The 13,551-nt window shown below is 37.0% G+C and overlaps 1 protein-coding gene and 1 long non-coding RNA gene across 7 annotated transcripts in view; one reads left to right on the top strand and one right to left on the bottom strand.

The window, feature by feature from the left end:
* Positions 1–2,058, top strand: part of LOC115296943 — a 20,354-nt gene extending 18,296 nt beyond the window's left edge. The window contains exon 4 of the long non-coding RNA XR_003911157.1: positions 1,964–2,058. This is a non-coding gene — a long non-coding RNA (uncharacterized LOC115296943). The remainder of the gene's footprint in view (positions 1–1,963) is intronic.
* Positions 1–13,551, bottom strand: part of REV3L (REV3 like, DNA directed polymerase zeta catalytic subunit) — a 178,179-nt gene that overhangs the window by 19,535 nt on the left and 145,093 nt on the right. For 5 of the 6 annotated variants that reach the window (XM_029945421.1, XM_029945422.1, XM_029945420.1 and 2 more), the window contains 5 exons: positions 11,730–11,839; positions 8,713–8,827; positions 4,568–4,705; positions 3,224–3,414; positions 2,124–2,370 (listed from right to left, as the gene is read on the bottom strand). In XM_029945421.1, coding sequence (XP_029801281.1) covers positions 2,124–2,370; positions 3,224–3,414; positions 4,568–4,705; positions 8,713–8,827; positions 11,730–11,839 — 801 coding nt within the window. Of the gene's footprint in view, positions 1–2,123; positions 2,371–3,223; positions 3,415–4,567; positions 4,706–7,921; positions 8,547–8,712; positions 8,828–11,729; positions 11,840–13,551 lie in introns of those variants that run through there. The other variant, XM_029945425.1, reaches the window with a different exon arrangement.

A 13,551-nucleotide genomic window follows, 5' to 3' on the forward strand; every position in this document is an offset into this window, starting at 1 on the left:
CAAAAACAGACACATAGATCAATGGAATAGAATAGAGAACCCAGAACTGGGCCCACAAATGTACAGCCAATTAATTTTTGACAAAGCAGTAAAGTATCCGATGGAAAAAAGACTGCCTCTTTAGCAGGTGGTGCTGGGAGAACTGGACAGCAACATGCAGAAGAATGAAACTAGACCACTTTCTTATGCCGTACACAAAAATAAACTCAAAATGGATGAAAGACCTGAATGTGAGACAGGAAACCATCAAAACCCTCAAGAAGAAAGTAGGAAACAACCTCCTAGACCTCCACCGCAGCAATTTCCTACTCAACACATCCCCAAAGGCATGGGAAATGAAAGCAAAACTGAACTCTTGGGACTTCATCAAGATCACAAGCTTCTGCACTGCAAAGGAACAATCAAGAAAACTAACAGGCAACCCACAGAATGGGAAAAGATAGTTGCAAATGACATATCAGATAAAGGGCTAATATCTAAAATCTACAGGGAACTCACCAAACTCCACACCCAAAAAAACAAATAACCCAGTGAAGAAATGGGCAGAAGACATGAACAGACACTTCTCCAAAGAGGACATCCAGATGGCCTACAGGCACATGAAACGATGCTCAACATCACTCATCATCAGGGAAATACAAATGAAAATCACACTGAGATACCACCTCACGCCAGTCAGAGTGGCTGAAATGAACAAATCAAGAGACTATAGATGCTGGTGAGGGTGTGGAGAGACAGGCATCCTCCTGCACTGTTGGTGGGAATGTAAACTGGTGCAGCCTCTCTGGAAACTAGTGTGGAGGTTCCCAAGGGATACAGCAGTGCTGATGCATAGGGAACACGTACCCCAATGTTCATAGCAGCACTGTCAACAATAGCCAAATCATGGAAAGAGCCTAAATGTCCATCACTTGATGAGTGGATCAAGAAGATGTGGTATATATATACAATGGAGTGTTACATGGCAGTGAGAAAGAATGAAATCTGGCCATTTGTAGGAAAGTGGATGGACCTCGAGGGTGTCATGCTAAGCGAAATAAGTCAGGCAGAGAACAGATACCATATGTTTGCACTCATAGGTCTAACAGGAGACCAGGAGAAACCTAATGGAGAACCATGGGGAAGAGAAGGGGAAAAGAGAGTTGGGGAGGGAGAGGGACGCAAAACCTGAGAGACTACTGAATATTGAAAACGAACCGAGGGCTGAAGGGAGCGAAAGGGGGAAAAGAGGTGGTGGTGATGGAGGAGGGCACTTGTGGGGAAGAGCACTGGGTGTTATATGGAAACTAACTTGACAATAGACTATTTAAAAATAAATAAATAAAAGGGGAAAAAAAACCCCATTCTTGCTGCTGATGAAATGAAGACCAGGATACAGCATTATAGATGTCGGTCAGCACAGCTTCTCTGAAGCACAGCCTTGACCTCAGTATTAGTTTCCTTGAGGCCATATGTGCTTGTTGAGAAAGTAAAAATAATTTGAAGCTCAATTTTTACCAGTTTCCCTGAATACCATCAGTCTTTCATAGTCTGAGATAACAGCAAATGACTGAGCAGACCTAATCCTCAACAGCTCTTCCTCTAGACTAATGTACTGCAGATTATTACACAAGCACCTATTGCTCCTTCAGGAGTCCAATGAGTTAAGAAGAGTTCAAGCAAAACTCCCTTTGCTAAGATTCCCCATTCCATGATTTACTTTTGTATAATGCTATTTTAACACTGTGTCTTTAGTCTAATTTCTTCAGCACTATGTCTAGATACTACATTCTATGTACTAAACACAACTTTTAAGGAATTTTTGCTCTCCATTTATTTTTAATTAGCTGGTTTATTATGTTAAGTGTTTACTACTGACATATGGTGAAATGTATTTTAATATTATGTAACTTGGCTAGTCTGACAGAAGCTGGGAAGGTGTTTGTGAAAAAAACCTAAAAGTTTTTTTTTTTTTTTTTTTTAGGAAACCAGAAGGAAACCAGTGGCACCTCTGTCAGTTTAGGATAATAGAGTATTCATGTTACCTTTCATAGCACAAAAATAAAATCCTTAGTTCTACTAGAAACTGCAAGTGAATTCTCTCTACAGTCACAGCACAGGTATATACTATTTAGGAGGCTTACCCTTGGTAATTCATGATACCAGTTGAAGACATCAATCCCAATAAGTGAGAAGATTCTTGCCAGGGGTGGAAGGATCTGCTTGGTGATATAGTACGTGGCATTCAGTCTCAGAGTTGGGTCCTGCAGCACTTCCACTGGGCGTCTCACCAACTGGATAAGCGGTACTCCAGGAGCCCCATAAATGATGACATACGGCACTCGCTCTCCAACTCGAGGCTCAGAGCGCCGATCATAAGTAACCATTTTCCTATTTAAATCCACATAAATGGTCACTCAAAGACTGTTATGGAAGGCATCTTACCAGAAAAACAATTATGGAACCATGGGAATTCAACTTCTAGTTACAATTTTGAGAGCCATATACATTTGACTTAGCACCAAATGGATATAAGAGTTTAAAACTTGATCTGTAAATCACTGCTATCTGAAAAACAACATGAGTTGCCAGGTATCAACTAGCTTAAAATGTATTAACTTTTTATCTCCTAAGAGTAACTAAGAGTAGGAATGATCATAAATCTAACAGTGAAAGAGAAAATTTAGCTGGTCAGATGAGGTTTCTCTAGAATGACGCCATCTAAGTGCTTTGGTAGATCCACATGAAGGAGAGGTGGGAAAATGACAATTCAAGGTCTGTACCTGATTATAATTTCACTGAATTTAGTTTCCCAAGGGAAGCCCAGAAGAGGAGTTCCTTCTTCCTCTTCAGAGCTTATAAAGCATGGGGGAGCATCTATTTACCTTTAGTGAGGCTTCATGGGGACAGGTGAAGAAACAACTGTGTGTCTGTGGACTAGATATTTTTTCTATTTCAAACCACTCAGAACCCCAGGACAACACTGTTAGGTATAGAGTTGTGCTGTTGTATGCATCATCACCTTTTTTTTTTTTCCCAATATTTGAGAGCGAGTGAGCAAGCAGAAGCAGGGTATGGGTAGAGAGGGAGAGGGAAACAAAATCCAAAGCAGGATCTACACTGTCAGTGCAGAGCCCAACATGGGGCTCAAACCCATGAACTGTTGAGATCATGACCTGAGCTAAAGTCAGATGCTCAACCAACTGAGCCACACATCATTACCCCCCCATTACCCCATCATTACCTTGTAAGTTCAAGGGCTGGCACACAAGCTCCAGGTTTATAAGTGGAACTTCCTCTGTATTCCTTGGCAAAGATAAAATCTTGGATGCTGGCTTTTCCTTCTAGAAGCTTCATACATTGTCGCTGAACATACTGTTTAATTAAACTTATATCTCTTGTTTCAAATAGCAGCTTTAGAGAACGCTCAAGTATCTTAAAAAAAAAAAAAAAAGATACGTTCATAAAGGTAAAATATCCCATAGTGTATTTCATCACTGTTGTTATATTTTCATTTTTTAAAATGTTTATTTATTTTTGAGGGAGAGACAGAATCCCAAGCAAGCTCTTTGCTGTCAGCATAGAGCCCAAATTGTGACTTAAACTCATGACTCTGAGATCAGGAGTTGTATGCCCTACCAACTGAGGCAGCCAGGTGCCCCTATCTTGCTATTTCTTTGCTATTATAGACTCAGGTGGACAAAGTACCACTAAACAGGGAAATAAAAATCAGTCTTTTGCTTTTTTAAAGTATCAATGTTTATTAATTTGTGATGGGATTTTCTATGCTGGAAATAGTTCTACTAGGAAGTGACTGACCTGCAGTGGATTTATGGAGTGAATTGAATTTAAATTAGTTCTAGGTGCAAGTTCTGGTTCTTGTGAATACTGGAGCCAATATGTATCGGCCAATATTAAGTTTGCTTATTTAGCTTAGGCACAATTCTACTCTTGGAAAAAGAATGCACTGGATATCTCTTCCAGGGACTAGTATTAAATAATATCGCAAAGTCATATTGTATGTTTACATAATATACGGACATACTGACAACAGTCCATCTATTATGCTTTTTATGCTCTTATAAAATTCGGTGTATAGAGTACTATTCCACTTATGCCATTTTATTTTGTTATAGAAGGAGTCTGGGCCTCAGTAAATAAAAAGTATAAAATACTGTGGTTGAGAAATTTAGGTAATTTGTGGTACCATTATTCAGAAATCTTTCTAACTTGTACTTATAACTCGCTAGTTTTTTATCCTGCATCCTTTTGTATCAGCATCCTTTTGGGTGTTGTTATATGATAACATATTATCATATCCAGGTGACAGGAAATTCTTATCAAGTTCATGTGTTTTTTTTTTTTTTTTTTAGCAGTTGTGATAAAGATTAAGGTGTGGGAAGAAGTAAAAAACTAAAAAAATAAGTAGTTTTCATTAGAAATGAAATTCTCAAAATCATATAGTTCCTCCACTGACAGTTACACAGTCATAGAGGCTACAAGAACCACTTCAATGTGTTTAAAGACTTTCACCAGATTCTTTAGCTAATTATTTCTTAGCGATGAAAACAAGACAGATAAACGTTACCTTAGAAACAGCAGGGCAGGAATCTCTTCTGACGGTTTCTATTCCTTTTGCATCAAATACCGGGTCCTTCTGATCCAGTGTTTCATACATGTAACCCACATACCTCTTTTTTGTTTGTAAGACACAGGGCAAATATACCTGAGATGGATTAACAAAACACTTCTAAGTAACCATTTTTCCCTACAATGAAGATCTTGTTTTTCTTTTAAAAAAATGTTTATTCATTTTTGAGACAGAGAGCGAGCACACGAGTGGGATAAGGGCAGAGAGAGAGAGGGAGACAGAGGATCTGAAGCAGGCTCTGTGCCAACAGCAGAGAGCCTGATGCAGGGCTTGAAATCATGAACCAGGAGATCACGGCCTGAGATGAAGTCAGACGCTTAACCAACTGAACTACCCAGGTGCCCCTTTTCTCTAACCAAATATCAATTCCCAAAACTTCCCACTAAATACATCTTAGCCCCAATTAAACTCATGATACAACACTTCTGGGGGAAAGCACACAAAATGAATTAGTTGTCTTTACTTCCTTTCCACTCAACTCCTTGTCTCCACTATCAAATTTTGCCCTACTGGAACAGACACTGCTCTCTCAAAAGTCATCAATCATATGTATTAAAACAATTAAAAATTACTTTAAGTAACACCTGCATATTTAAAAGTTATAAGTATATTAACAGTTATGAGACTGTACAATGACAAGCCCTGGTCCCCTAGCCTCTACTGTCCCTGCCCTAGAGGCATCCTCTGTTACTGATCTCTTGTATATCCTTCCAGAGATATTTATACACATAATGGTAGCTTGCCATATACATCATTTTGTACTTTGCTTATTTTAATAATTTAGCACCCTAAATTATTATTAGCATCCTAATAATTTCTGTACCAACCTAGTACAGAAAGCTCATTTTGTAGATATACAGTAGTCCATGATGGGAGCGCATCACAACTTATGTAACCAGTTACCTACTACCGTGGGTCATTTAGGACGTTTCCAATCTTTTGTTATTACAAATACTGTTCCAGTGAACCATCTTGCATGGATTAATCTACTAAATTCCTTGAAGATGAATTCCTGGATTAATGGTTGTGTGCCTCCCACCCGCTTTGAATGCTACCAAATTGGTCCTTTCTTCTGTCCCCAAGCTTTATCAGTAATTGCACTAAGTGTAAAATGATCTAAACATCCCAATTAAAAGGCAGAAGTGATTAAACTGGATCTGATAAGAAAATGAGATAAAGCAATAAACTATTAGAAATTCACTTCAAATATAAGGACATAAGGTTAAAAATAAAAATAGAAGAAGATACACATGCTAACACTAATCAAGAGTGTTTTATTATCAGAAAAAGGTAGATCTCAAGGCAAGAAGTATTATCAAAGATAAAAATAAATTTATCAAGAAGATACGTAATCCTGAATGTATATATACCTAAAGAGAAAACTTCAAAATATCTGAAATAGAAACTGACAAAACTAAAAGAAAAAGGCAAATCTATGATTATACCTGGAGACTTCAGCCCCTCTCCCTTAGAAATTGACAGAAAATTATTAAGAATATAGAAGGCTTCAACAACATCACAATTACTTAACCTACTTGACATTTATAGGGCATTCCAAAAAGCAGAATACAGAAAGCTTTTAAGGTCTTGTGGCAATAGTCACTAAGACCATATGCTGGGCCAAATGATAAATTTCAATAAACTTAATAAAAGCATTAAAATCATACAGAGTATCTTCTCTGACCACAAAGGAATTATAATGAGATAATTTCTAAAAAATCCTTAAAATATTTGGAACTTAGCACAATTCTAAATGATGTATGGGTCTTTATCATTGAAACAAATGAATACTCATGGAAATATAAGATAACAAAAGTTGATGCTAAATTTACAGGGAAATTTATATCTTTAAACACTTAACATTAAAAAATATTTAATATCAATGATTCAAACTTCCTAATTAAGAAGACAGGAAAAGAAAAGCAAACTAAATCCAAAGTAAGTATAAGGAAGGAAATAATAAAGAATGGAAATTAAAGAAATGGTTCTTCAAAAAGTTCAGTAAATGGATAAACCTCTAGGTAGGTGATTGAGGGGAAAAAAATGAAAAAAAAATTATCATTATCAAAAGTGAAAGGAGGGAGGTCACTAAGGATCTTATGGATATCAAAATCACATTAAGGAAGTATAAATAATTCATGCCAGCAAATCTGACAACCAAGGAGAAATGGACAAATTCCTCGACAACCACAGGTTATTAAAACTGACATAAAACCTGAATATTTCAATATTTATCAAGGATGTTTAATTTATAATTAAAAAATCTGTGACCCACCCTTTCCTGAATAAAATGTCAGCACTGGAGAGCTTCACTGATGAATTCCATCAACCACTTTGAAGAAAGAAATAATTGTACTAAACTTAGATTTTTCCCCCCAGAAAATAGAAATGGGAATACTTCAACTCATTTTATGAAACCAGCTCCCTTTTTTGTCCCAAAGCCAGATAAAGACAATATAAGAAGAAAAACTACAAACCAATATTCATCATGAACCTATACATCACAATCCTTAACTAGTGTTTTATTTTCTTTAAGAAGTTTTGCAGTTTTTTGGTTTTATGTTTAGGTCTGCAATCTATTTCAAGTAAGTTTTCATGTATGGTGTTATTTTCTAGGCCATGCCTTCAATTTTGCCAGAAGGGTTGGGTCCATAGAACCAAACATGTATTCATTCTTACTGTTTTCTAACTGTCCTCCCTGGCTCTGCCCCAATCAGAACGCTCACTCTTCAGGGCAAATGCCATATCCAAGCCCGTTTTGAATGCCTTCTATGACAATTCTTGCTTTTAACGAAGTAGGTACTTTTATCCTTTCCACACTTGTTTTCTTAAATCGACCATTTCTAATTCCTAAGGATCCTTCTTTCTCAGTTATCTCCTGAATGGCCCTTCCCTTCCCTAGTTGAGGCTATTCAGGTGCACCCTGTCTTGAGCTTCTCCTCTTCTCAAACCATCTTGTATGCCACAGGGAGACTAATCTCCCCTCAAACAGCTCTCTTCGGGTCATGTTTTTGTTTGATACACTTTTCTGAATCAAGTTTAAACATTAGCTTGGTATTCAAGACACTCTATGATCTGGTCTTAACTTTATTTTCCAGACTTCTCTCCCGCTACTCTATATTCCCATAGTGCTTTTTCCAGCTCCCTACTATCTTCCTACATACCATTTTCTTCTGTGCAGAGTGACTGCAGCCCCATGGCTGTTACTGAAATCCTAACTATTTCCTGAGACCCAGTGCAGTATCACCCCTACATGGAGTCTCCCCATCCTGCCAAGAAGGACACGATACCTCCTTGTCTTTGTGCTTGTAGTGTTGAGGGAGACTGCTCTCATGATTGTTGCCAGTTAGTGGGACTGCGTCTTATGCTTCTTTGGATTCCATGCCTCTCCTGGCTTAGTATCTTCTTTATGGAAAGAACTAAATACATACATAATATGTAAGGTAAACTGAAAATAGTCTAATTACGGCAGACTGTACTGTCCAAAGAAATAATACCTGCCGTTCTACATGGCCTTACAATATGATTCTGACATTCTTCCCATTAAGAGATAGGCATCTATGTCCTCTCTCAAATCCAGATAGGCGATGATGCTGTGGGACTTTGAGACTAGGTCATCAAGAACAAAACAGCTTCTGTCTGCTTTCTTTGGGATGTTCATTCCTGGAACTCCACGCCATCATGCCGTGAGGAGGAACAAACGGTCCCAGGGAGAGGCCGAGTGGAGGTGTTCAAGCTGACAGCCCCAGCTGACAGCCCCAACAGCAGCCAGCACCAGCCCCGAACCCTCAGAGAGAGCAGGCTTCCGGCTGGATCGCCTTCAGCCTTGAGTTTTCCCAGCTGAGGATCTAGACATTGTGGAGAAGGGACATGCCGTCCCTGCTGCACCTTTTTCTAAATTCCTGACCCATAGAATCTGTAAGCATAATAAAAGAGTGGTTGTTTTACATCATTATTTTAAATTTAACAATTGCAGACATTATACTGTTACTGATTCTGAAAATGTATTATCCAAGACCACAATCTCTAGAAGGTATGTGAATTTCCTATGTTATTGCCAGTATTAATTATATTTCTCTTACCTTTTCAAACTTCAATTTCACTGGTTTAGGATTGGTAGCAGTTACAGCTTCAGCAATTTCCTGACCAATCTTAAAAGACTGCTCCTTAGTAGCTCCTTTCAGTAGCACAAACATACTAAGAGGATTAAAAATGAAGACGTTATTGTAACAAAAGATTTTCATCAAGAGTAACTTTCCCGCTAATACTCTAATACCAAAGAAAGCTTCCCCCCCTTACCCTTCCTTATGAAGCTGCTTCCTGTGTCAGCTTTCTGGCTTTATCATATTTTCCTTGTATTATTACAGATTTTAAAGACATCTAATATTTCTAGTTTAGCCTCACACAGACCAGCTCAGCTGTCAGAGATGCCAAGAAGGTCTTGGGTCATTCCTAGACACATAATTACATCAGTCATAAAATAAAATGTGATTATAGAGAAATGAAAAATTTACTTGTGATATGGAAGGAAATTTCCTTCTAGAACAACCCAACTTAAAAAAAACACATATAATCTGTAATATATGTTCACTGAAGAAATGTCAGAAAACATAAAGCACAAAGAAGAAAATAGGCACCTAATCTTACCACTCAGAAAATAGGCACTACAAACTCTTCTGTGCAGATCTGTAAATCTCTTCTCCTTTGGATCACAGATCATATTGTTGGATAACTTTCTTCTTTCATTTAACTGTACATCTTAACATTTTCTCACATTGCTCAGTTCTCTTATGTTAACAGTTATACTGTACTTCAATGTATAGATGTATTATAATTTAATTGGGGTACCTGGGTGGCTCAGTTGGTTAAGCATCTGACTTCGGCTAAAGTCATGATCTCAGGGTTTATGGGTTCGAGCTATGCATGGGGCTAGCTAGAAAGAATATCCAGATCTCCTCACTCTCAGTTAAGAACTTTTTCACTTCAAGCATTATCTACTGTCCCTAAAGCAATGTTTCTCAATCTTTTATCATTATTGTTCTCTCAAAAAAGTTAAAAATTAAAAATTTTTTTAAGCTTAAAAAATTAAAAAAATATTTTTGAGAGAGAGCAAGAGAGAGCAAGAGAGCGTGCACGTGAACGGGAGATACGCAGAGAGAGGAAAGGGAGACACAGAACTTGAATCAGGCTCCAGGCCCTGCGCTGTCAGCATAGAGCCTGATGTGGGGCTGGAACCCACAAACCATGAGATCATGACCTGAGCCAAAGGCAGACACTTAACTGAGCCACCCAGGTATCCCAAAAGTAAATTTAATAAGAGAAAATAATTATCAAGAAATAAAATATTGTTGGGTGATTGAACTTTGTGGGGCCCAAACCCACTGTACTATATAAGTAGTTTTGCTTCCTAAGAACCAATTTGTACCGTTAGGGTGATACTGTTACCATTGATAATGCATGTTCTACAGTGAATTGCCCTCCTATAGTATATTTCAAATATCATTTGTTGAATGAATTAGATGGTGAATGGAGAGGAAAAGTTCTAGTAATACTGCAAATAAATTCTTTGATTGGAATCATAAAACACCCGTGAATTCTGACATAAGGAGACAGCACCAACTAGGAATCAAAGAACACTGAGTACTAATTTATGGCTCCACTGATGACTAGTCAGGTGATCTTAGACAAGTTTCTTCTTAGGGGAATGTGCTTTTAAGCAGTGCATGAGAATGTGCCTTTAAGGGTTCCCTCCAACACTGTGAAAACTGTTGACCTCAATAGCACCAATGTGCAGTTCTGACATTCTGTGTATCTGTATTTTTTGGGTTTGAATTCTTAAAGATCTTAAATGCTAAACAAAAACAACTACAATGAGAATCATGCCAACTTCTGATTCTCTGTGTTATCAACCACCAACATGTCAACAATTTAATGTTTAACTTTGTCTTCTTCCTTATCTTCCCTAAATATTTTGCAAGGAGGTCTGCTAACAAGGTGCAAAACTATGTTCTAGTAACTTTTATTTTCCTAGACTACTCAGCAGAAGTGGTTTTTAGAGAGCAGTGAAATACTAAAGTCAAGCTGAAGAGTGGCTTTTGATGGGGAACAGTAGACACTATGAATAATTGGGGCCTGGATAACTTTAAAGTATACCCACCTGTCAGTAATGAAACAGCTGCTATATAGGCAAGTCTCATTCAGCATTAATATGATTATGCTGATTGTACGTTCATTAAAGAACTGGAGAAGATTAAGTGCTCTTCAAAGATTACCCAGAAGCTATTTTTAATGATTAGAAGCATTATGTCCTACAGCTCCATTGGGCTGTAAAGTTATCAGAGCTCCTGATGCAAGTGCTCTAAGCATGATCATACTGTGACTCTAAGCCTTCAATATGAAAAATATCAGACTCTAAGAAATTTGCATAACACTATAATCTAGAAGAATTTTATTAAGTCTTACAAATAAAATGTTACATAAATAACTGGGCCCTAAAAAATATCAAAGCAGGCAACAAGGCTGAGGTTATTAATTCAGGACCCAGAGGCAGTCCTATTCTTTGTCAGTTCGTGGATGATGGGCTTCAGGAAGTCTGTGAGCCCTCTGGTATCAAACGGAAAATTTTATTTGCCTATATGCACTTTCTGTAGAAGGTCAAAATTATCTTGGGGCCAAGGAAAGTTAACCACTCATAGCTCTGGCAGTTATCTTTCAAAGTTAAGATATGTATTTAAATTCATAGAGCTACAGCTGTACGAACAATCATTCACATTAAGAGTTTTTTGGTTTTTTTTTTTTTTTTAAAGACTAGACTCCTGTGTATACAGTTTTTTGCAGATCACTATTGACTTTGTTACCTGCACGGATCCCATGGGAATCTCCAGAAGTCTGTGGCTTAGGACACTTAAATTTTCTGTCTCTTAAGATCGTATCTGGTAACTTAGTACTTGTGCTAATTCTGATCACAAGATCATAAGGACTGAGGAGGACTTAAGTAGAACTCTGTTTTTAGGAAGGATTACCCTTAAGCCATTTCAAACACTGAAATGAATATCCGAAGAGATGCAAAAAGACAACTATAAAGCAGGAAGTTCATTACCTGTCAGTATCTCCATATACAACCCTAGCGCCCCATTTCTTGGTATCATTCACCAGTTTAATAGCTCGTTCCAAGGTCTCTCTGGCTTTGTGAACAATACTATCACCAACCTGTTGGTACAAACACACTGGAAGTAATTTTTTTATCATAGCTTAGTGTGTACATATATATATATACATATACACACATATATATATATCAGTAGACTTTAACATATAGTAATTTTCATTACTAAATATTTCTAAATGCGAAACAAGGAGAAAAGAACACAAAAAAGAAAACAAAGCAGTGTCATAGTCCTTTACACAAGCACTCATAAAGAAAGGAACCAATCAATATACAGACTCGCCTATGTCTCAGTAAGTGCAATGGATTGTACTTTTATATAAGGTATGTAGTTACATTTGATTCCTGGAAGAATAAGCCTGGTTTATTCAAGGATTTCATATATGCTTTTTTAAAAAAATGTTTACTTTTGAGGAGAGAGAGAGAGAGAGAGCACACAAACTAGCAAGGGAGGGGCAGAGAAAGAAGGAGACAGAGGAACCGAGTAGGATCTGTGTTGACAGCACTGACAGCGCTATACTGACAAACATGGGGTTTGAACTCACAATCCCTGAGGATCATGACCTGAGCCAAGGTCAGATGCCTAATCAAATGAACCAACCAGGCACCCCTCATATAAGCATTTATAACCAATTCGGAAGGAAATTACTCAAGGTATGTGCATGAGTATGTGTGTGTATATCTCTCAAAAATTTTCCATTGGAGTGCTATAATAATTTCTTTCAGTATCATTAAGGTTAATACTGAACTTCAATCCCAGTGATTGGCTATACATAATTTTTAGATAATACAGAATGGAATGAAAAATTTATAATTATATGATGGAAAATATAAGTGGTCAATTTAAATCAAGTACACAAATATATGTCTAAAAGAGTACTTTTTAAAAATATTTTTAAAGAAGTAATTTCTCCACCCAACATGAGGCTTGAACTTGTGACCTCCAGATTAAGAGCTGGATGCTCCACCACCTGAGCCAACAAGGCACCCTAACAAGGATAGTTTCATTGGTGATTAGTGAGTTTAAACAAAGATCATGGCATAAACTGACAAAAAGATGACAGATCTTGACAAATACAAGCTAATTATATTTTATAGTTGAGTAAATTGAGACCAGCATAGGACTATTGCTCTATTTATTTATTATTATTAAGATTTTATTTTTAAGTAATCTCTAGACCCAATGTGAGGCTAGAACTTATAACCCCACAATCAAGGGTTACATCCTCTACAGACTGAGCCAGTCAGGAGCCCCCATTTATTATTAAACTCATTAAAATTAAGGGCGGGGGAAAATTGCTATTCGGCATAAATGGGGCATTCCTTTTAAAATTTTAAAGTAAGAATTATGCACTTTTTCTTTGTATTAAGAAGCAAACAATGGTTATAATGATCTTTCTCTTTTTACCGTAAAATTTGAATCTGAACTAAATGTAGGATTGAGTAAGTATTTAAAAGGCTCTGTATAGTTGCTTTACAAAGGAAATGTTAAATGAACAAAGGAATAGATTTAAAAAACTGGTAGCAGAGACTTAATTTGGGTTTTAAATTAAGAACCATATATTCTATTAAGACTTTTAGTATATCAGAAAACCTTGTGAACTATATATATATATATCCTGATACATTTAAAAAATGTTACCTACTTGAAACTCAAGTTTGAATAAAATGGTCAATTTAGTCATCTGTTGCCACTTTCAAAACAAAATAAACTTTAAAATATGTGATGGCAAATAGCTGGAAGGGTGAGCCATCT

The sequence above is a fragment of the Suricata suricatta genome, chromosome 7, assembly GCF_006229205.1.
Source record: "Suricata suricatta isolate VVHF042 chromosome 7, meerkat_22Aug2017_6uvM2_HiC, whole genome shotgun sequence".
Classification (NCBI taxonomy): Eukaryota; Metazoa; Chordata; class Mammalia; order Carnivora; family Herpestidae; genus Suricata; species Suricata suricatta.